The sequence below is a fragment of the Tachypleus tridentatus genome, chromosome 6, assembly GCF_004210375.1.
Source record: "Tachypleus tridentatus isolate NWPU-2018 chromosome 6, ASM421037v1, whole genome shotgun sequence".
Taxonomy (NCBI): Eukaryota; Metazoa; Arthropoda; class Merostomata; order Xiphosura; family Limulidae; genus Tachypleus; species Tachypleus tridentatus.
Window position 1 is genome coordinate 96,646,613 of NC_134830.1, and position 25,838 is coordinate 96,672,450.

The following is a 25,838-nucleotide window of genomic DNA, read 5'->3' on the forward strand; positions in this document are numbered from 1 at the left end:
TTGATTTACTGATTGAACTGTAATTTTTAGAGAAAGCTTTAAGACAAGAATAAAATTGGCATCAATATTTTCTCCATATGGAGAAAAATAAGGTCATAAAATGTGCCATGTTTTGCAACATGTAAAACTTTCTTACCTTATAGGGCATGAGTTACAAAGGTTTACTTATATGTGCACTTTTTACTATCATAACAAGTTACCTCAACTTGTTATTAATATTAACTTAATATTAATTGATTAAAGGATATTAATAACCTTTCAAGTTGCTCTGGGGCCTATTAGGCCCCACTTTTCGTAGGAGTGTTAAGTTAATGAGTCTAAGTATCACATTAACCACTGTTGGTAATTTGTGATATTTATAGCTAAACAATTATACAAGTAACTGTTGTACAAATGGGCTGTATCAGGTTACCTGCTTGATCTTTTTATGTTATAAGTAAATAAAGTGTATTTAATTAAAAATAAAGGAAATAAAAATGTTAAAAATGAATTTGACACTTAACAAACATGATCAATAGGTTTTAACTTAACATATTAAAAAAAAAAGAGTAAATTTCCACAGCACACCCTAGCTTCTTCAGTCTCAAAAATAAATCTAACTGCAAATTTCAATCAGCCCTCTCATTCTATATTCATTCTGTAGTTTAGTTTACCCACCAGAAAAATGAATCAGAAGTATCCAGAAATATTTTTACTCGTTGTAGCAGTCTCAAAGCAGCCTCAGACTAACAAGATAGAGTAGAACACAATATATTTATTCCATGACTAAAACCCCCTATATAAAGTAACTCCTATGGTTGACTTTGACATAAAATCCTTGAATTAAGGTGTTTTAAATTAGAATGCTTGAACATTTTGAAAACATAAAGCATTTGCCTTAGGAGAGAGAGAGATATATGGTATTTTGATATCATAAGGTAGCAGAAACTAGCTTTTTATCTTAAATTCACAATATTTGGATAAATATTACTTATAATTATATTCAGTTTTTAGTTTTGTTGATTAACTCAAAGGATCTAGCTCAGTACTTGTTATACCAACAACTAGTAGAAATATCTTGCATTCAGGGAATGTAGAGAATGAGAGAATTATGTTTGTTTATTAGTTTCAAATATTCCATATCTAAAAATGGGTTATTATTTTGATGACAAAATAAAAGTGCTAAAGACATTATTTAAGAAATATTGCTTACATTCTGTCATACATTATTGCCAGGTGTTATATATTTGATTATAGAGAAATCATGATGGTTTACTGCATGAATGTGAAACATACATTAGAATATTTTGAGCTTTGTAATGCCAGAGCCATTACAACTAGGCTGAATACTTCAGTTATAAGAGCAATGGTCAAGTCTCACCATTCAGTTAGAGTAGTTCAAGAGCTGGTAGTAAGTGGAGTGAATTAGATGTCTTCTCTCTAGTCTAGTCTAATCTGTCACTTCAAAATCAGGGACAACTAGTGCAGTGATAGACCTTGAGTAGCATTGTGCAAACTTCAACAAACAATTTACATATTTTTACAAATTTTTTGCTTTGCTTTTGTTTTACTGACAGTCTTTGCATGAGTGTGTTTAAGCCCTGCATGCAGTGTGTATTTTCTTTGTTAAAATAATTATTTTTGTCATTTTCTTTTCTGTTTGAAAACTAAAACATTTTAATTCAAGTAATGAAAAATGTGAACAATTAAAGTACATGCCAAAATATGTAGATTAAGAATTGACTTAGCTATAAAATCTAATTTAAAAAAACTTAAATCAGAAAGATTGGAATCATGATAAAAAAAAGTAATACAGATCAGTATGATTTTGTGAACAGAGAAGTTAATTATTACAGGAAGAAACTTGAAGCAGAATATCTTGGGTAACCCATAAACAAGACAACTTAAAGAAAATTTTGCTATTTTTTACTGTAGTATCATTTATTTTATTCTGTGCATTTCAACAGACTTTTCACAAACTCAGGAAATGACAAATGATGCTTTCCTTCATCCTCACTTTTGTTATAGTTATTGCTAATAAACAGCATATAATAGACACATCAAGTAATAGAATATAAGTAACCTTTGTATTTCCCAGGAACCAAGGTAAATCAAGAAATTTCATAAACAAATTTTATAAAAAGTATATTTGATTGATTTACTCTATATTTTGATGAAGAAATAATGGAGATGGCAAACATAGTGTGGTGTAAATACTTTCATACACTAATTTTCTCAGAGAATCCCTGATGGACTGAATAGTGTTTGAAAATTTACTAAACTTAACACTACAGTCTGTTGACAAATTTAACTGATTATAAATATGCTTCGCTATTTCGCTAAAAAAAAAGGTTCACACCATAAAAATAAAGATTACGTATTATTTCATACTGTCTGCTATATTAGAAACTTGTTTATTTCACTTGCAAAATGTTCAGTTCATTAAAGTTTTACATGTTTTCTAGATTTTGTTATATAATAGAAATTTTATATTTTTAGCTTCTGCAGGAATTAAGAGCATTGCTTCTCAACTGGGTGAATGGTTCACTCAGTGGTTAATGATATCTGAATCAGGGTGACTGAGCATTGTACAACAAATTCAAGAGCAAAAAGTTATTCTAAATGTAGTTTGATAAATAGAATTTTTATTTATTTTATGTTGTATTCATTCTAGTTGCAATTTTATGTATATTTAAGTCATAATAAAGAAATTTGCATTTTAATTTAGTACTACTTTGGAACTAGGGTGAGTGAGCTGCTGTGAAAAACTTATAGGAATGAATGATATTGGAAAAGGTTGAGAAGCACAGTTTAGAATGTAATAGATGTTAAGCTAATTGTATTTTTAATAATACACACAGTTATTGTGGTAAGTGTAAAACATAATATGTTGAAACAACCTAAATTACACTATGTAACAAAATTTTTACTTTTTGTTGTTCCTGGGCAGAAAGTGTTATTTCCCAATTGCTTATGCCTAAAGTAAATGAAAAAGACCTATTTTTTTCTTCAAACTTTGTTTTTCTGACCTGGGAGCATATAATGAAAACATGATGGGAAACTATATTTAGGGGCTGATGCGTGAAAGTGATTTACTTTACAGTTGCAAATTTCGAAAAACTACTCACTTCTAAACATTTTTGTTCATTTTTGTATAACTTTAGTATAAATACATGTTAATCTTGTTCATACGTTGTTTTATTCAGACCTTATGTAAATAAAAATGTGCAAATTTGCCCGTTTTTACATAGAAAATAGGTTGATTTCTAAATTCCATTATTCAGGTCACAAAAGCAAAGTTTGATGGGAATAATGGCCATTTTATGTACTTTTACAACATAAACAATTAAGAAATAACATATGCTATCCAGGAACAAAATTTGTATAACATAGTGTTATTTATATGATTTTGATGGTTGAATTTTGTATTGTTATTGGTTAATAATTTTATCTGGTAGGAACTACAAGCTTGTGATAAGTCAGAAAATATAATACACCTGGACTGGAATCATGTTTCAAAAGAATCTGCCCTTTCCTTTCTATGTTATATGTACAGCGGATACTTTCCAGGAACGTCAAATATACAAGAAACTTTATCTCTTGCTGAAAGGTTTGTTGAGTAATTTTCCATATGTTTATGATTTGAACGTAATATCATATTATTTGTACTTAAGTTGTGGTGTAATTAAATGAAGTAAATAAGAGTGGATTCTTAAGGCTAAATTTTATGTTCATTCAGATTTTCTGTATCTCTTATTTTAATTATTGAAAATCTTTGTGTCAGTATATAAAGTTTGTAATCTTAATCTTTTTTAAACCACAAGAGTGTCATTGATATTCCTTGACTTTTCCTTCCTACAGTGGAAGTACTTAACTAAGTTACACAAACTCAGTACTAAGTAAATAAATATGTCTTCTTTTGGCTTAAAAATTGTACAATCTAATTTAGTGTGTTCTGTAATTTACATTATTTTTGGTTGAAATCAGTTTATATCCGTTCTTCTCATTATATGTCTTTGTTTACTTCTGTAGGAGTTCCAATAAGTTACTTTCTGAAGAAACCATAAATTACTGCTCTGGCCACTTTAATTACTTCACATTTATGTAAATAAATTGTAATCTGCTTTATCCAATCATATTTAAACATTATATATAGCTATTTTCAAAGTTATGCTCCATTAATAATGGTACAGACTGCATGGTGTATGACATCATAAAAAAAGTGGGAACAAAGTACTGTAATGTAAAACCACTAACGAGAGGGAAAATAATGTGATGAGAATGATATGGATAATTATATTTTCAAGGGATGAGTTTTTAAGTAAATATAAATGTATTTTATGGAGTGATAAGAATAATTCTCAAACTGTTTTGTTTGCAGACAAGACTCCTCATGGCTGTGCAGAAATTAAAGTTAGAACATTTTTTTTCTTTTTTTGTGAATTACACAGTTGTAAAATAGTTCTGAGTTAAAATTGTTGAAATAGAACCATAATTATTATCTTTAACTAAAGTTTGGAATTTAATATGCAGTTGGGCACTGAACACCTGGAGGGTTGTTTCACTGCAACCTTGATAAAGTTAAATACAAAAATAGTTATGTGGAGTTACTTATACAATTTATACTTTTAATTAGGTTCTGTGTGAAAGAAAAAAAAAGGAAATGATGTTAAGGGAAAGCAAAATGACAAATAAATTATAAGTAAAAGTATTAGTAGTAGTATAAATTAATCAGTAAGAGAATGTTTTTCCATAGGTACAAAGTTGTGTATCTTGTGAAACACTTGCAAAGATTGAAGAAGGAATGTTATATTTATAATGAAGAGGTAAAATATGAAACACACCAGGTAGATTCTGATGATGATGAAATGACTGAAGTATTTCATTTTATATGTTCCCAAAAACCTGATTTATGTGAAGATCTCCCATCAAATGATGAAAATGTTGGTAAGAGAAAACAAATCTTGGAAATTTGGTGTGTGTTAAAAATTCCCTTCTCAGGTCTTTGCATTAATTTAAAATTTTAATTTTCCTTTTATGTATGGTTTTAGACCATAACTTTCTAATTACTAACCTGTTTTTATATTATTTTAAATATTTCATTATATTGAGTAATTTTATATTTTGACCCGTTACAACATTCATTGCAAAGAAATGATAAAAAAAATAGGGTAAAAGCAATTATGTTTGACCTCCATTGGGACAGTGGTAAGTTTATAAGCTTTCAGTGCTAAAATCTGAGGTTTTTTTCCTTGTGGTGGATGCATCAGACAGCCCAATGTGGCTTTGCTTTAAAAATGAATGAATAAACAAATATTTCTATATAAAATACATAGACACCTCCAGCAGTAGTTAGTGAGATTAACTGTAATGTTAATGTTAACTTTGTTTAATTTTTTTTTAATATTACTTATTTTATTAGTGATCATCTTGAGTAAAATAGGACCCACAGTCAATTTAATGCACAAATAGTTTTTAAAAGATGTATGTAAAAACACAAGAAGGCTCATGTATCAGCAGTTAGAGGGTTAAGTTTGTGTAGTTTTAAATTAATATGGATTAGATTAAAAGAGGTAAAGTAATAGTATAATTAATGGGGATTTAAAAATTAAGGAAAATATTAAATATCTAATTTATTTATAGAGACAAGAATTATAATTAATACATTCACAGAATAAATACTATTTGAACATAGAATCTTTAGATATATAACTGAAACATAACTAATTTATCAAGAATATGATAATAGTAAAAAAAAAATCATATTAGTGATCAACACATTCTCAATTGTTATCCCTAATTCCACAGTAAATAATAGTACTTATTATTGATTGCATGTTTGACAATTGAATACAAATCAATGTGGACTCATACAAATTAATAACAAAAACAACTCTCATCCATAAACAGTGATAACAAAAATATTTAGATTTCTTTAAAGATACATAGCCTCGTTCTTTATTAAATGTTATTTTGTTTGTTCTCTTTTCTTATCCAAGTATAGTACTACCAGTGTATTTGACTTAACAAACCATAAAAATTAGTTTATTTTGCTAATACAATCAATCATTTTTGTTTTGTAAATAAAGTGTTTGCTCTCATCTTTTGTCATACCAAGTTTTGTCTCTTTCAACTTGCAACAAATAACTACACCCATTCTTCCACACAATAGGTCTACATACCTGTAACTGTCTCGGAGATCTAATAACTGTTTGCTTGATTTATCCTTTAAAAATCAGTCTACAGCTTACTTCTACTGTTTCTGCAATGTTGTAAAATTAATAGCAGAGAGAAGGAGAGCTGAATGTATCTGAAGATCAAATCAGAAGAACCTTTGTTGCCTCAGAGAAGCTCTATGTTGAATGCTGAGAACTTCTCCAACCATACAGCAGGCATTCCTGTATTTGATAGAAAGGAGTGCTGCGATACCACATGTACTTTGAGTGGGGTGAACATTGTAAATCATATTGAAATGTTTTCTTTTTAGTGGTGTTTCACCTTATTCTGCAAATAACAGTTTTATTTCAAAAATAAAATGTGCTTGCTCAGATACTTCTTCCTAGTAAGAGCCAGATACATTTTGTTTGTGCTTTGTAATTACGATGAACATAAAGTTAGTGGATGATGAAGGAGTGATAAAAACAGTGTAGCTACTGTTACCTGCACTGACAGTAAATATGTGCATAACTGTATATATAAGATCAGTTGTTGAAGGTTGTGGTGAATAACTGAGCTTTAACAACCAGGAGAACCTCAGAAAGTTACTGACAGTTTATTGATTTTGCTTAGATAAAATATGCCATTAAGTGGCATAAGTATAAACCTATAGAGTTTCATCAGCCTTTTATCAAATTATAGATATTTCATGGCCAAGTTTTCTACTGTAGCAGAACAGATGACCTTTTTTGGAAGGACAAACATCACCTAATATCATGTAGATAAATAAAGCATGCATTTTATAAAGCAACTAATACATAATCTTTTTTAGAGCACTATGGATATACTTACTGCTCAGATAGATCAGCTTCTGTAAGCCAGAGTCATTCAACTTTCAGAGAGTGCTTAGTTTTCATCATTAGCAATCTTTAGAAAGAAAGGATATTTGCTAAGGTACCACGTGTATTTGAAGGAACATAGTAAAGCATATCGATATATTTCCTTTGTTAAGCATGAACAAATATTTCGGTGCATTAATAAGATCACTCTTGTTTAGCTCATAGAATCTTCTACCAACTACAGGCAGGTTGAGTTAGGTGAAGAAAGCAAAGTTCTTTGGTAAGCTTATATTACTTTTTGTTGTTTTTATTTTATTTTGTATTGTACTGACTACTTCAAGCAGCTAATGATTATAGTATTATTTGTAATGAGAACAATTTCTTAAAATGGTAATGACATTTAAGTGTTTGTTTGTTTCACACTACACTTGAAAAAAAACTTAGGCATAGTGTTTTAACATGTATGGTGAGTAAGCCTGAAACAGAAGCCAGTGATATGCACATTCCAGCTGACAAATTGTGTGTTAATTGATATACCTGTTGTGGCTTGTTGGAAGAAAGATATTCCATTCATCCTGGATATGGATGGTAGTGACACTGGAAACAGAACATTGTTATTATAAATACAGAACCACATATAAAGCATTATAACATACATGAACTGAAAGCTAACACTTCCCAACTGCTGTTACTGTGTGATAAAGAAAAACTTATCACACTTTTACCACTACTTGTATGATAGCAAATTCACTCTTTGAGTGGAACATGAATCATCAAAGTGCTGATGAAGTGAACTTTAGAGAACTAGATTATACAACTGAGTTTTGGATCTTAAATTTGCAGGATTACTACTATTAATGTAAAATACTTATCACATTGTCAGCAGGGTAATATAGGTGGACTTTCTTGCATTGTTTCAGAGCTTGTCTGTCTGTAGTACATTTCAATCGTGGATATAATGCTATCATGGTGATAAATTTTTCAAGTAGTGAATATTTCACTTATTTCAACACCAAATGTAGGTTGGGCACTACTTTCTATCCAGTTAGGTGAAGCTTGGCAAATGTAGCATGGAAAGATGTAGCCTCCAGCAGTTTGTTCATTTATTCAGTTAGAGGTACAATAAAAAGTGCTGTATCATCACTAGACACACAAGCATGATGCTCAACCTGTGACACAACAAGTGATTTCAAAATATCAAATCCACTACTTACTAAACATTATATGATTAATGGATTGGAAGATGTCTGATTGACTTGTACTACAACATACCTGCAGAGCTAGTTATAGTGGTCACATTTTCACTGGTATATGGAGCAATGTTTTATAAATGGCACTACCAGTTCACTTATGAGAAAGAATCATCTGCACCTGAAACAGTTCTGTGAGCTTCACTCATCCTAGAATCGTACCACAGTAATTGTTATCTTCTAGTTGTAGGTGCCTACCTCACTAAATGGGCTAAAAATAAGGAAAATTCTTGGTGATTAGTATATTAGCTAAATAATAGATAAATAGCCTAATGCATCTAAGGAGATCTGTACTGATTAAGGAGAAGATGTTAACATTAGGTGTTTTCAGAGTTGTTTAAGGTAGTATGTGCTTTGAAGACTTGTTATTCACTCTTCCATTCTTGGTTGAATGGTTTGGCTGAGTATATTATCCATGTTCTAAAGTATTGCTTTTTTTAACCTTGTGAGCTCAAGTTGGAATGTAATTCTGACTTACTATACAACAGAGCAGTATTCCACCAACTATGATTTTATGTACAGCCCCCCATGAGCTGTGAAATTACCAGAATGTTTTCAAGGACATATGGAGTGGTTATGTCCTACGTTAGTTTATGTGCATAAGTTTTTCCCATCAACAGATAGATAAAAACTGAGTGAGAAACAGACAAAATATTATAAAACAAAGAACATACGTTCATACAAGAAGACTGAATGTGTCTTTGGTATACTTCAGCTGCATGTGAGCCTCACAGGTTTGGCTGAATTGAACCTTATTTTGTGTTTCAGTGATTCACTCTATTAAACTTGAGGCACATAGGGTATAAAAATGCATAGCACTCATTGAGAATTGGAAATTCTATGCTATCAGTAAGCTGAACCAGGAAGTGAATAGGTTAAAGCTTTAGACAAAGATGAGAGCACCATCAAACAAGTAATACTCCTATCTGACTGAAGAAGGTGACAAGATCATTGTTGACCATCTCTGGCTGTTTGTAAAGAGTTAATGAAAGAGTAAATACCTTCAAAGGAAATAATTTATGGGCAAAGTGAAGTTGTTGACACACACTCATACCAGTGGCTGGGAATAAAACAGTGTCAGCAGTTAGGAAGTTGCATGGCCTGCCATCCATGCTTCTGTGTAATTAATAACTGAGAGGAATATTGATTTTTATTTTCAGATTATTAGGTTAAATATCCTATTATAATATCTTGCATATTTATTATCCACTTAGTTATGATTATCAGACCATTTATGGCTAACAACATTCTAAAGATAGTTTATGTACCAAGAATGACATTGACATTGAAGATATCAGGTGTCATAACATTAGTTTAATGTAATTTCAGCATGTATATAGGTATAATGCTATCTAGAACTTTTAGTCCTGATTTCACTAGAAAAAATACCTATGATCATGCTTGGAAGGAAGTAAAAATCAAGCATGCTTATAGTAAATTAGTCATTAGTACCCACTGAAGTTAAGGTAGCCTGTGTCATAGAATTTCCTCTTACCCATGCAATGTAAATAAACACCCCAGAATAATATATATATATTTCATGATCATATCATGTGCAAATTAGGATTTTTTGCTAGAAAGAAACACAAAAAAACAATATTTATTTCCTGTTTTATACTTTTGAAAATGTGTTGAATTCTTTACTTTTATATTGTGGTAGGGATGTCGGATCTACATACCAGTGATAGTATTATGTTATGATGAATGGTCATGTTAAATTAAATAAGACCGTTAGAGATAGTTACTGTTACAAATGTTGTATTGTTGTGTATGAGTCTTCTTCTAATGAAAAACTGTTTGTATATGTTAGACAGATTTATACATACACACTTTTGTACTGTAATACATTAATAAAATCACAGAATGTACAAGTTCATCAACACACTCATGTTTGAAAAAATTAAGTTTGACAAAAATACTTAGTAAGGTGTACTTTCAAGAATAATGAGTTAAACTTGATCATCTATGTAGCTATCTTGCCTTTTCAATACAAAGTCAGTGTGGAAAAATTTACTTTTATTGTTAGTGTGTATCATGAAGAAAATGGGCAGTGTTGACGTGCAGTATTTTGTTTTGAGAATTGTTCTTAAACTGTCACATGAATCATGGATAGTTCCAGAAACTTGTAATTAAATTTTTTAATTGATCAGTTACAAAAAGAATATCAAATAAGAAGCAGTTTTGGTGTGTTAAGTAAAATTCATTTCTGAGATGTATTGTAGAAATATCATCCTTGTAATGAATTGTTTAACATTGAAGCTATTGACCATGTGCACACCCTTTATTTAACCCATCATTTCAGATTTTACTTTCTTAAAGCATATTATTTATTTGAATGATAAACAATGATTTATTTGTTTACTTTTATTTGAATATAGTTTTCTAGTTTGTGTTTTTTATTTATTTTAACTTATCATAACACAGCAGTCCTACCACTTATATGATTAACCATTCATTAGTTTGTCTTTAGTCAATAAAGTGTCAGTTTTCACTCTTCTTTACAATAATTTTTTCTTTTTTCTTTCCACCAGCACCAAACTGCTACACCTCTCTTCCCACAAACTAGGCCTTTGAAAATTAAGATCCTTTAAAAATCACAGTATATTGTAAATGATCATTACAAATTGTATATTTGGTTTGCTTTAAATATAGTATACTTGTTGTGGCTTTGAGTCTTCCTGTCAATTGCTTTGGTTTTATGTTAACTGTATATACTTTTATTCATATTACAGATCAACACAGCAGAAATGAGGATAAAATGTCTATAAATGGTTCAAATAAATCATGTGATGATCTACCAGATGAGAAGAAATCTTCAAATGATGTACAAGCTTTGCAGGATAAAAATTTTGACAGGTTTACAGAGAGTTCACTTCCTGGGGAAAAAAACAGTGTACAAGAAGATTATCTACTGGCTTCACCAACAAGTGAGAGAGAAAGAGAGAGAGAGTTAGATGACCCATATATATTAATGGCTTCATTTGATGCAGAAGACTCCAAAGACTCATCATCTAACTGCATATTGGCTGAGTTTTCAGATAGTGAAGACTCCAGTGTATCACTTCAAGAAAGAGGTTTGCATTCTTTACATTCTAACGCAGATGGTATTGTCAAACAAACACCTTTTATCAAAAGCAAAAGATATTCAAGTGTCCAATCTTATCAGAACTCCTCTCAGCTTTATAACGAAACTCCAGAAAAAGAAGATTCAAACCATTTGTATATAAAAGAACACAAAACAGTACCGTCTTCACAAGATACCACTCAATCTAATACCTTAGAACTTAAAACAAACCATTTTGTACATGATACTTCAATTTGTGACTTTACAGATAACAGTGCTTTTTTCTCTCAGAAGAAATATTCCTATCAAAATAGAAAACAGAGTGAAAGTAACATGGAACAAGATATCTCAAACTCAGTGACCAGAAGACTTAGTACAAGCCATATTGTGCAAGACACTGACTGTTTTGAGACTGAACAACACACAATAATCCAACCTGTGAAAGATTTGACATTTTTAGAAATGGAAGGAAATGAAACAAATTCTCTACCGTGTAATATTTCTTGTGTACCCATAGAAGAACAAACAAAAAAACTTTCTGTACAAGATCCGTCTCTCTCTCTAATTGTAACACAAAAGATACTCCAGACTTTGGAAGAGTCATGCATATTTCCTACCAGAAAATGTGTTGAAAACCAAACAGATGGTTTACCTACCTCCTTTCCTATAGAATGTGCTAGAAAACAGCCTACAGAAGAGTTAGCTTTCTCACATTCCAGAAGACAGAATAAAACAATGCAGAATTTTGATATTTTTGCAACTGAACACAAAATTAATGAATTTGCTTTACAGAGTCAACATGATCGAACAAAAATGTGCATTACTGAAGGTATTTCAAATGAGAATGTTGCATATCAGAACACAAATTTGTCTGAATCTGATTGCTCTTATTATGAACTTGATGAAGAAGAGCTTGACCATACTTCAGGTACATGTTTGAGTAAGACAGAATCTTTATCACATAAATATAAATTCAGTGATGCTAACTTCACAAAAAATACAAATATTAGTACCCAGGAAAATAAGCTTAACATTTTATCTAAAAACATTAACTCATCCAAGTTATTCAGTGAAGACAAAATACAGGAAAATCAAAGCAATCCATATAGCCCAAGAATTTCACCTTTATTGGTTCCAAGAAGAGTAGAGTCATCAACTGCTACCTCAACTAATTTTACTGAACACCAGAATGAGGATGAAAAAGAAACCATTGACATAGTAGATCACTTCTCTTGGAATAATGAAGAAAATGTTATAAACAGATTTTGGGATGATGGATTCACTGAAACAGTTGACCTAAATTTTACAATAATACATCAGCAACAAACAAAGAATGGAATTGCAGTAAGTAATTAGTTTTTTTATTTTTCTATAGCATAGTGATATTCCCATTTAAGTTCACCCTTTTAGATTTTTTTTGCAAATTTGAGAGATTTTTTAGGTGAAAGAGTTAGGCACTCTTAAAACTACAGATCCTGCTTATAGAAATACCCCATTTCACATGAGTCACCAAATAAAGTTTTCCCAGAAAGAAAACCTATAATGGTGTTTCTACTTAATTTATTGATATAAAGGTAGAAATGTTTCAGCTACAGAACTGAAGAAGAAAAAATTGTCATTTATTTTCCATGGTTTAAATAGGCTTTGATAAAAATGCTGCAAAATCAGTTAGAATAAATAAGGAAGTTGAAGTTTTGAAATAATTAATATATACCTTTCACATACATACTTCTGTGTACATTTTCATTTTGGTTGTCCAAAAATGTTGTGTTGTTTTTTTCATTTTTGTAAAGCTTGTCATTTATGCTTGAAAGCTAAATACATAACTGTTACCTTCAGCTAATTTAAGTATTTAACAAATATAATTGTAGAAAATCTAAAAAGAATAATTACACCTTATCTTATTCTTTCTATCAAGAACAAAAAGACAATATCAAATTAAAAAGATAAAAAACAATACAACAAAATACAAGACAAGCAATATGTATAGAAAGATTTATGGCAACTGAAGCAAAATATCTAATACAGTTAATGTGAAGAATTTTTGCACATTTTTTTTTGCCATTTTCAAAGTTTCTTTGTACAAATTTATTAACTGAAAGGCACAATGGTTAAAAGTGTTATTTTCAAATGCTCAAGAAACAAATAACTATATTTTGATATTGTAACTAGCACCTTAAAGAGCATGGAAATAAGGAAGATAAAATTAGCAAAATTGTAAGGAAATTTTGTTTTAGAAACTTACTTTGAAATGCACAAGGTATGCTACTCTCAGTTTACTTATGTATGTTTTATGTTAAAAATAACTTAGTATCATTCAACAATTTGCATAAAATTCAAGAATTTCTAGCATAATTTTCTTTATTTTGCAGTTAAATTATTGTGAAATTTTGGCTCTCTAGGTAACTGCAACATTTGTATGTTGTTAATGAATACTTTAAAGCCATGTTCAAAATAAGCTGTAGTAAAGAATATAAAAAAAAGCTGCAACATAATAAAGTCAAAGTATTCAGTACTACTTTATGAAACATGTAAAAAGGCCTAATGATAGTTTACATTATTGGCATTTAGACACTTATCATCAACAGTTCGATGTCACTAATAATATTAGTAATTATTTCAAACATAGAAGTAAATTTTAATGTAAACATGTAGAATTCAATACATTTAAGTTAATATTATCTTATAATGATTATTTTTATTTTTTTCATGCACCAGTAAAAAACTATATAATACTGTAATGACTTGTGTATATAAATATATATATATATAAGTAATTTATTTTGAAAAATCTCCAATTCAATAAATTGTTTTTTAAATGTCTATATAAAATGTTTTCACACCTAATAAAAGTTTCCATATGAAACTTTAAGTGAATACAAAATTATATTCTGCAATTCAATAAAAGTACAATAACATGTTCAAAGAAAGTTTAAAACTACAGAACCAAATGAAATGTCAAAGATAGACAATAAGAAATTGAGTTTTGATATACAAAGTTTGTAAAGATACATTCTTGTGCAATTGCTTTTCAAGGATAACTCTAGCATTCAATTACCTTATTTTTTACAATACTGAGTAGTTCACAGATCTGGTGTTTGAAAGGATGAATGTAGAAGATTGTAGTAGATGAAATGAATGAGATAAGACTTGATGTGGAGATTAAAACATAAACACTTTATTGTTGGAAGAATTGATTAAACCCTTTCTTGGTTGTCTGCTTGGAAAGGGCTATTGCATTGTGTTAAATTCAAGTAGAAGAAACAACCGTTTCAATAAAAGATAAAAATAAACCTTATTCAGTTCTAAATATAGAAATAGTAACTGAATTATTAATAAAAGAATAAATATTCATGACCAACAAACTAAAAATTAAATTTTTAATATCAGATTTAACTAGCAATTCTTTGCTCCCGAAGACAAAAAAAAAGGTTCTTGATTGAAAATGTCTCATGATTCAGAAGATTGGTTGACTAGTATTAGGAAGTATTTCTGTTTCATGTGACTGCTATAAAGTAGTTCCCGTAATATAAAAAGGTTGCACTGTTTTACCAAATTTTTCTATAGAAAGTTAACACTGATAGTTGGATTACTGCACAACCTTGATTAGACTTATAATTAGAGCTTTAGAAAAATGTTTAAATTTTGTATGATATGAAATATGTACTACGGGAGAGTGAGTTTTGTGGTTATTGTGTAAGTGAAATGTACACATTTTATGGTAGAAATTACCAGTCATGAAACCTACAAACAAGATAAAGCCAATTTACAATAATAATTATCAAGTCATACTGACATGGTTACAAAAATACTAAAAGGTAACTGATCTGGTCAGAATCAGGAATTTCTTTACATGATACACTTTAAAAAGTCAAACTTCACCATCAAATACAATTCCAACTTCTTTTTTTTAACCATCACACACACAATTTCAAGTTTTCTAAAAGCTTAAGTGTGCTTTTCGACAATTGGCTAAGTCTCTGCAGAAGGTACTTACTTCATCCTTAATAACATTTATATAGTCTTATAGAACTTTAAAAACTTCTAAACTGTAAAAACTTCTGCATATGAGTGTCATTACATCTTCTCTGGAAAGTTTGATTCTAGCAAGCTCACTGTCCTCCAGTCTGCATTCAAATTTTGCCACTTTATAGATTTCTAGGTCTAAGTACAAGTCTTTCACAATAATTGATAACGTTTCTGTAGTTCAGAAATATCCAGTGAGAATCAATCATGTAAATCATGTTAAGAATTCTGATCAAGTTTGTTTAGCTTTTAAATTCTGACCACGTATTATGTTCAATATTAAAAACAGTATGATTTATGTCTAGCTATTGCAGTATGATTCTTTATTATTAACACTAATACATAATGTAGGTATATGTGGTAAAGTGGAAAGAAGTTAGTTTTTATTGAAGGATTAATTAATTTTCAGTTGTTTATTTTTTGCAACAGTTTTTGTCAGTCTGATGTTTATTTTGAAAAAACAATTACATCTAATTTATTTACTCCTACTTGTTTAGAGAAATTGCATTGTTTTTTTTCAGTTGATAATCAAATTTAACTTATTTGGTTCTACTTATTCAGGGTTATCAAAGAACAGACAAGTATTAAAGTTAAGAAAATGTGTTGTTCATAAAGTAACATGATTCTTATTTTTATAGATGGATGTCACACCTTCAGCATCAACAACTGAAAATCTTCCAGTTGAACAGATTGCTGGAAATTCTTTTGTTGATAGTAGTTGGATTAAAAATAAAAGTACCCCTTTATCACATTTTAACCATTACTATCCAATTTCTGATGGCGTGAGCCCTGAGGCCATCAAAGGTTGTCAAAAAGGATCAAAAATCAGTCATATTAATCAGGAAGTAACACCATTGCCTGACTATGAGAAGATGACTAAGTCAGAAATTCGTCGTGAGCTGAATAAAATTGGTGTTAAGTCATTGCCAAAGAAACAAGCAATAGCATTACTCTTTGACATATATGAACAGACTCACCCATGTTAGTACACCTTTTTATCAAAACATATATATGATATAATACAGTTTTATAGTTAATGTATTGATAAGGCTAATATCTATATTTATTGTTCAATTAACCAAAAATTATAGAAACTCATCAAGTATCATTTAAAGATATAATGTGATAAATTATTTTAGTGATTAAAAAACAAATTTCCATTTTAATTATAATGTTATAATTAACATTAACCTTCTTATAATGGTCAGTTCAAAGTGTGCATGACCTTTTACAGAGTTACATTGAAAATTTGGTTAAGCTATTTCATTGTCACTGTATATAAATAAAACCTTGACATCTGAACATAGTTAATGAATCAAATTTTAATATTATATAAATTTTAGTGTCTTAATTTTATAAGGATGTAACTAAAAAAACAAAAAACCTTCACTGTCTTGTAGCATGAGACTTGTGAAATTTCCTTTCTAGATCTTCTCCTTTTTCTAATTTACATACCACCCCACTCTGAAGTATGTAATTTTAATTAGTCAATATAGGTATTACTAAGGCAAAGTCGAATTTTCATAATCTTCAATCTTATTTATTTACAGAGTAATAAATAAGAAAGTCAAACCCACTTGTCATGCCAAGCTGTTATATCTTCTCTTTCACATATTGCCAGTAATTCTCTCTGGTGTTTTATACTATATCATTTATAAACACTAAAAAAGCAGAGTTTTAATCTATCAAATTACATATAATCCAACATTATCTTCAGTACTTAGTATTGTCAATTTTATCTTGTGTTCAAGTTGAGCAACAAGAGAAATTAATTTAAGTACCTCTTGTCAAAGTTAGAAAGCCAGTTAAATTATAATAGATATTGTTTGTTTTGATTGAATGTGTTCCTAGGCACATTATTTAAGTAAAAAAATTTTAGAGTGCTAGTGTAATCATAATACAAAAAAAGAGGAAAATAGGTTTAAATTTCATTGGCAGCTGATGGCAAAAAAATGAGGTCCAAAGTGAATGCTATATTTCTTTTTATGTTTCTGTTCTTTACTTTTTGCTATAAACATGATTCAAATGTAAAAATTAGAAACTTGTTAGGTTAGATTATGTTAAGTAAGAAAATGAAAAATAATAAAACTTTGTAAGGTACAGACTGGAGCAGCTTATGTATTACATCAATTAACACTAACGAGTTGTGTATTTGCTGAATGAATTTACACTTGTCTGGTGGAATTATCAGTTAGACACAATTAAAATCACAATAAAACCATACAGTTTGGTATAAACAGATATAGACTGTTATGAGCTTTAAGCTATATAGGATAAGAAAGTATAGTTTTTCTTACAATCTGCAGGCATTCTAAAGAGAAGAAAAGGTAATTTAGATTTATTTAGAATTTTTTATGATGTTTACAAGATTAGTCAAAGTTATGGAGCTCATCTAGAATTTGGGTAGAGAAAATAACAAATAAAATATACAGTTTTGCTGAAAAATATATTTGATATTTGTATAGGAAGTTTTTTAGTTGCACAAACTTGAAAAGCATTTTATGTTGGAGCAGTCAACACTGGTTACTTATATTAATGGACAAATCTTTAGAAAAAAAAATATATATATATTTATTTATTTATTTTTTTACAAAAGACTTCTAATGTTTACTAAAAGCTTGTAAACTCTAAAGGATACATTATGGGTACGAGTTTAGTCACACTGACCCACCCTGTGTGAAAGAATTAATGGCACCAGTGCTTTTGTGTATCAGTTGTTGTTGTTGTTTTGTTTTGTTTTGTTTTTTTCATCATGGAGAGTAACTGTGTAGGTCTTTATGCTTAACTGATAATGAGAAAGAAAACTTTGTTTTTGTAATATTTTAAATTATTGCATCAGATTCAGTTTTGCCCCCATCAGTTGATGGATAGTAAGTTTTCAGTGTAAAAATCCATTGTTTGATTCTATGCAGTGGACAGAATGCAGATAGTCCATTATTTAGTTTTTCACATGGAAAAACAACAATATATACAGTTTTTTATTCAGTGATTTAAAAATTCTTAAAACATTTTATACAGTTATAGAGAATGAAAATGTATGTGTATATTAATAAACTGAGAAGTCTATGCCATTATAGTAGATGTACAGTTCTTAACAGTTTCTTTTGTTATCAAGTTCTTTTATGTTTAAGTAACCACTATTTCTTTTGGAAATACAAGGTTTTGTGAATTTTTACACAGGCAGTTTCACTTAATGATAAGACATACAAAAGTGTATTTACAGTAATCTGCACTAATAGCATAATAGTTCAGGAAAATACAATGATTTAGACATTTAGATATGTCGTTACAACTTTCTTGTATAGTTTAAATAAAACTGAAAATTTGTTAAGTTTCTTAAGTAACAATTTTTAATTTCCATCACAAAAATTTTTTTTCTTTAATTCCAAGACCCATTCACCCCTTTTTATCAAATGAAACCCTGTTGAAATGTAAAATCTGTATGGTTTAAGAGAAGTGAAATATGTGTCCTGTTAGCCACATTTAATAAAGAAAGGCGTAAGAACAGAATAAATAAAATTTATTAACTCTTGTTATTTGTTTATATACTTTATAAAACTTTTTTACCTATGCCACTATGATTATGGAACAGTGTTCAGTATTTCTTAATGTGATTATAATTGTGAATGGTCTCCAGCTTATAATCTATATCCAAACTAGGCACAACTACAAAACCTGTGCACTAGTTTTTAGTTTTTATCCCAATCATTTGAATTTTACATATTCTATCATTTAAACACATGGCTCTTTTACAGACATTATGTTTAAGATAGATAAAGTCTGATCTTTTTAAACAAAAGATTAAACAACCAAACAAACTTACATAGAAATAATTTTACATAATAAAACTATGTGTACATAAACTATTTAATAAAACTACAGGTAAAGTAAACAATAAAGTATAGTATTTCTACTTATAATAGTGTACAAAATATGAAATGGTTATAAGTGTTCAGTGTACGACATGGTTTTATGAGCTGAAACAGAAACGTACAGTAATGAAGAATAAAACGTGTAGTGAAAAAATGTAACCTTAAGATGTTCATAGCAGTCTGTAGAATAAATCAAAGCTAAATTATTGAAAGAAAAGTAAATGTAAAGTTACTACATAGACAAACTTAGAGGAATATGCAGAAACATCTGAATGCATATGGTTTTGAGTGAACTGTGCATACATATTTTAGACTTAAGTAAGTCAAGGAAACCCATAGTATTTTTAAAAAATATGAGGTTTGGATTGTTGGATTGAGAAATTTGTAAGAAGCTGTGGATAGGCAAACCTAAGTATTTTATTTATACAGATGCCTTGTCTATTATATTGTACTGTCAGAGGAGGGCATACCATTTGGCTTTTGTTAGTAAAAAAACAAAACAAGAAAACAATATTGCATTGCATTTTGCTTATGTTAATCAAAATAATATTTACATACATAAAACAAACTTTGCTTGTCAATAATGTTTGACTTGTAGTTTAGGTTAAATGCATAAATTATATTTTCTCAATTGTTCTTTCAGTTTTTTTTAATGATTGAAGAAATAGTATTGCTTTTGAATTTGTTTTTGTTGCAGGGGAGACAGACAATGAAGAGGAACATGCTAAGAAAGACTCTTCTAGCCAGATTGCAACACATGAAGAAAAGAAAAATATTGCTGACTGCAGAGTTTCAACTGTTAAGTAAGTTGCTTTCATTGAACACATTGGAAGAATTGTTTTTCAAATGGAAAAATATCAAACTTTTTTCAGCTATGACAGAACTCTATGTTCTCTTTAAGTTGACAATGTTTGTTTAACAATTTAGAAGGGTTTTATATTAAGCTTATTCAAACCTGTGGACAAGTACATATGCACCATGTTTCAGCCTGCTTTAAAATATATTTTTCTTTTTTTGAAAATTATAACAACTACAACTTTAAGAGAAATAGTTATATTAATTAGGTTGCATTGAACACTAGTTGTCAATCATAGAATTTCAACAGCAATTTAGATAAGAGTTTGAACATTTGATGAAGAAGTAAATAAAAATGTGAAATTAGACAAAAGTATTCTCGTGGAATTGATAAAACTTGATTAACTAATATAAGTGAATTTGCATGTGTGTGACTGAAACAGAGGTAAAATATATAATATTTAACAATCTAATTTATTCATTGCATTTCATTCCATTGATACAGGCATAATACAGAGAAGCATTCATGTCCTGCAGAATACAACTCTCAAGTGTTAACTGAAACACAACAAAGTGAAACGTCATCTTGGCAATATAATTTGCTTAGATATTTTAGAGAAAACACTAGCCTTTTAGAAGAGCTTCTTATGTATCAGGTAATTTTTTTATATATGTACTTATGATGCACATGCGTGGAGATATAGAATTATCATTATAAATCATGTCGGAAGCTCTGTATTACTATAAAAGTTTGTATTATTGAATATGTTGTTTTGGTTTATTCATTAAAAAGGAAAATGTAGAGTCAAGTCCATTTAGTTGTATAACTTAGCTTTACTAATTTGTACTAATACATATAAGTTTACAGTAAATACCAATGCAATAATTTCTATTATTTTCTCACATGTACATATGGTACATCTAGAAGTTCTAGCTTAGTAGCTCATTAAAATGCAAACTTAGTGTTAGTAAGACTGAACTGACTGCCTGACAGTAAAAAACCAACACTGATAGATTTGCTGACATATCAGCCCACATCAGTCATTTTAAGCCCATCCAACTTTTTTAAGTAGCTCAAAACATTTCATAAATTTTCAAGAAGGTTCTAGTCATTAAGCCACACATATCACATTATATCAAACTTTGCTCTGGTCTACAATAATGCATGTGTCTAAGTTAAAAAATATGTAGAGCCTGCAACAGTATTTTCACTTTCTATATGTAATTACTATTTACAAAGATTTTTTTTTGTAAGTGATAATTGTGAAACACATGATATCAGGTTGCAACTGTGTACAAAATTCATACTGGGTTACTCATTTTTGTAGCTTGATTGCCAAGGCACTTTTCTGCTGTTTCATGGAACACTTGTATACTTGTATTGTGTCCTACTTGATCTTGCAGCTGCTTCATATTTCAGTGACCCTTTTTTCTGATTGGTCAGCTACAGAGAATTTGTATTGTGCATGCAGTTTTGGTATTTTCATGTTCACTGGGAGTCCAGTTTTGTATCATCCTACTTCACCTGCAAACTGTGTGATAACTTATATTTAGATACTGTACCACTAATTTCTCTCTTGTTAAAAATTGTTTATATAAATTTAATATAGTCTAAGCACTAGATAATCAGCTGCCATTAACATATCCTATGCTGTAGATAAAGAATTTCATTTCATTTTAACATCATGTCTTGTCTCCACCTTAACAAACCATTACCTCTTATTTGCTTATTAGAACCAAAAGTCTCTTGTTGTTTTGTAGGCATCAAGTAAGTGTGAACTAAGTATTTCTTTAAATTACTGCAATAGGTTCCTAATTTTTAGAAAATAGTATATTGAAATGTCACACATAGAAGCAAGATTAACTTAGAGCATTCAGTAAATACTGGAGAAATTACTTGGATAAGCTCAGTGAATTATCATCTGTCTGTCACAATTGTTCTGATTTCTTGAAAATGTAAATTAATTCACTCCATGTAGTGTTCTGCTGATGGATACATAATGGCTAGCTAACATGTGGTTTCCACTGCTATAGCAGTGTTTGATATAGCCTCTTTTTCCCTTCTTTTATTTCCAACACTGTTCTATCAGCCATACTTCAGAGTGAGTGATTCATCTCTCTCTGCATGAGTGACTTTGTTTGGTCCCTTAGCTGAAAGGCAAGATTTTCATATGTAGCTTCTTTCATTTTCCATATTGTTTGCTCTTCCTTCATGGTGGTTTACCTATGTATGTGGTACACATACCATTTTTGATCTAGCTTCCTCACATACTGTCTTTTTTTGCCCAGGATTTTTGAAAGGGTTCTTTCAGTTTCTCTGGTGTGGACTATAGTGTGGCATTATCTGCCAATTCTCAGTTTACTAATTTGTCTTGTGTTTTCGAGTAGCCAGTCTTATCCATGTTATTTTATTTCTTCCATTTATTCTGCCCTCCCTGTCATGCTTTACTTCCTGATTTTCACCTTTTTGTGATTTTCCTCTCTCATTCCCATCTTCCATTGGACCTTTTGTCTTCACATATTCTAATTGTTCATTCTGTGAAGTCTCTGTTTCTGCTCTTATAGGCATGTGAATGTTGTTATTCTGATGACTTCACAATTTTACATTTGCTGCATTTTTGTTTTCTTAGTTCATAGGTTCTTCTCCTTCCTGATCTTTTCTTTATGCCCACAACTTTATTTGCTAAAAAAGGTACTTCTTCCTTCGCACCCTTTTCCCATCCCTCTTTTTCACACATTCAAATTATGCTCACCTACATTGCTTGTTCAGAGCTCTCAAGTGTTAAGACATATGTTACTCTCTTCCATGTATCTGAGTCTATTAATTTCTCCTGTGAATTCTTCACCTCTATCATGATGTTTCTTCATTTTCCCTTCCAAGTTGAATTCATCAGTTACTTCATCTTTCTCCTGCTGATTTTTGCCTTTTTCATGTTTTATTCCCATCAGATCCTTCACCTTACTATGTTCCTGGTTACACATTTCCATCTTCCCTAGGGGTACATCATTAGTGCTGTGATGTTTATCTTTTTCTTTGCAGGGTCTTTACTGCACATTTGGATCCCACTCTGTGCTTGACCAGATATATTTAGTCATAAACTTGCACTGTATGACCTCTGATCATCTACCATGCTAGATGATTGTGATGTTGAGGTTCTTTCTGTCATCGACCTAAGGTATAATTCTAGATGCTACCAGATATCGGTTGATCAACTCCATCAGCATGTCCTGTATCCATCAAAATATGCTATCCTAATACCTCACAAAGTTGTGTTACACATAATGATGTTGAGCAGGACTGCTCACATGTTCTATTGTGTTCTTTTATTTCATAAATATGCTCATCTTGAACTGTACACTCATGGACTAACATGGGTAAAACAGGCAGGGATTACTGCCCATATGTAATGATCCATGCCAATTAAACTCGTCCTACCAAGGACATGATGTACAATTCCAGGTGTTGGTTGATTGACCTTGGTGACATGATTGCTCTGCTTTGCAAAATAGGGTATCATAGTCACCCAGTGCACTGTGTCTGGTGCTGCGGTTCTTTAGACTCTCCAGTACCTTTTTTCCCTTTTTTTTTTTTTTACTAGTGGAGTTTGGGAGTCCTTGCCTCTTATCAGTTCCTAGCCACTGGGGTGGTTGACCGAGGAGGCCTATCCTCTTGAGTGTACATAATACCACTCAGTTAAGGGTAGGGCAGTGGCATTCTGCCAGTGCAGATGGCACGATGCCTTTTCCTACTGCAGGTGTATAATTCCAGGTACCACCAGGTGTTTGATATAATACTCAGCCATATATTGCAGTTTTCTCCTCTGGGTGAGGCACCCACCTTCCTACCATCTGCTGGATGTTGTTTCCCAGAGATGAGGTATTGGTTCGATCCAGACCAGCCACTTAAGTCCTCTTCCTACTACAGACTGGGTGATAAATTCCCAGTACCATCAGGTTTTGAGCTAGAGATGCTACCCTAAATAGCAGTTCCTCTTCCTACAGTCTGATGAATGTCATTTTCTGATGGTTTTGGTGTTGGTTGTAGCTGGATAAGAAACATGCATTTCCATATGTGTAAGACTGGTTACCCTTCTTCTACTGTAGACTGGATAAAATTCCCAGAGTCATCTACTTTTCTTTTAAGAGAAATATCCACCTCAGGTTTCTACCTTCCGTCCATCTGTTGAATGTCAGTTCCCAGTTGAACTGGTATTGGTTGTGTTGGAGATGTGCACGTGCAGAGGTAGGAAGCTTCTCTTCCCTTTCCAGTAACAATTTTTGAGGCAAAATGTAGAGGTGTTGGTTGAGGTTAAACTCCCATTTATGGTCTGTTGTGCCCCAGGTACTTTACACCTGGGGGTTTCCCTTAGCTCTGTAATTTTTCTTGGGGTCTTTCAATGTTTCCACCCCTTTTATCAACATGTTTTTAAAGGTTGAAAGGTATACCTGCCTCAGAAGTAGTGTGGTCTCCCATGGACATGTTTTTAATTTCATCTCACACCCCATGGTTTTTCTTTGGGAGCTTCCTAAGGTAAGGAGAGGAGGTAAGATACGATCAGTCTTTATAAGTGGTTAAGATCTGTAATATTAGACAGGGCTCTAGTTATGATATCATTAAAGTTGCATTCCTATTGGTGGAGAGTTGCTCCAAAAGTAAGTGAGAGAATCTAGGGCTACTGATGAGTGAAAATTTGCACTGACAGGGGTCAGTATAAGTTGAGAAAGTTATTTTGTGAGAGGACATAATTATATACTAGAAATACATTTGTAGTTTAAGAAAATGTTAACATTGTGCCATTTATACCAAACATTATACTTCAGAGAAAAATCAAAAAAACATTCATATCTGTATTCACCTGACTGCATTGCCTTTACACAAGACACTGGATTTTTATTTTGTCATATGTACATATATATGTTAATGAAAGACTTAACAAAAGTTCAAATAAAGTACAACAGTAAAAATTAACCTTTATACTAATGTTGTTTTTATTAGTATTAGTGTGTTTTTGAAATTATAACTGAATTTTCATTATTACTGTGTTTTAATTTGAATGCTTTAGTTTTACATAAAGTGTTATCTTATTTCCAAATGTTCTAGAGTACGTGCCTTGGATTAATGTCTCTTCATGTGTAAGTACTTAACAGTTTCCTTTCATTAGTTGGATATTTTAATATTTTTTAATTTCAATGCACCTGGAAACTGAAGTAACATGCAAATTACCATGAAAATCCTATTTCAGTGATTTTTTTATCATTACTTAGCCAATTAACTTGACTGAACTTTTCAATGACACGCGACGCCAGAAGATCAAGATATCCTCAGGAAATCTGATAAATTTTTTGGATGAGAAGGTATGTTTATGGAGTTGTGAAAGCTACATTTTCATATTATTGTAATGAAATATTTGTTTATTTTGAAATGATATGGGTATTCTAAGTAAGTATTTTTAGTAGATGCCTCTGCATGTTGGGTGACTTGGGATAATGTGATATTATAGTAAATTAAATATTCCACCTTATACTGAAATAAGACATGCCTGCTCTTACATTTGCAATATTTGTTTTATTTTCTGTCAGAATTTTTATATAACTTGTTTAATAACCAATCTTTATCTCAAGTATTCTGATAAAATATCTTCTTCTGGTGTAGTATGGGAGTCCATGTCACTCATCATTTCTTAATTAACCAAATGTATTAAGATGATATCAGTCAAATGCAAAGATGCTTTCAAAGTCAACTGAATGTAGTTTTAATTAAAAAGATATATGAAAACATCTAAAAAGAATGTTTGTCACACAAGTAGGTATAAAAAAACATTACCTTCCTTTAGTGCCACTGTAAAATAATACAGAC

At 30.5% G+C, this 25,838-nt stretch overlaps 1 protein-coding gene across 9 annotated transcripts in view; it reads left to right on the forward strand.

The window, feature by feature from the left end:
• Window positions 1–25,838, forward strand: part of LOC143253117 (uncharacterized) — a 62,349-nt gene that overhangs the window by 29,670 nt on the left and 6,841 nt on the right. For all 9 annotated transcript variants that reach the window (XM_076506410.1, XM_076506414.1, XM_076506415.1 and 6 more), the window contains 7 exons: window positions 3,438–3,589; window positions 4,736–4,926; window positions 10,957–12,632; window positions 15,953–16,295; window positions 19,884–19,989; window positions 20,487–20,637; window positions 25,247–25,336. In XM_076506410.1, coding sequence (XP_076362525.1) covers window positions 3,438–3,589; window positions 4,736–4,926; window positions 10,957–12,632; window positions 15,953–16,295; window positions 19,884–19,989; window positions 20,487–20,637; window positions 25,247–25,336 — 2,709 coding nt within the window. The remainder of the gene's footprint in view (window positions 1–3,437; window positions 3,590–4,735; window positions 4,927–10,956; window positions 12,633–15,952; window positions 16,296–19,883; window positions 19,990–20,486; window positions 20,638–25,246; window positions 25,337–25,838) is intronic.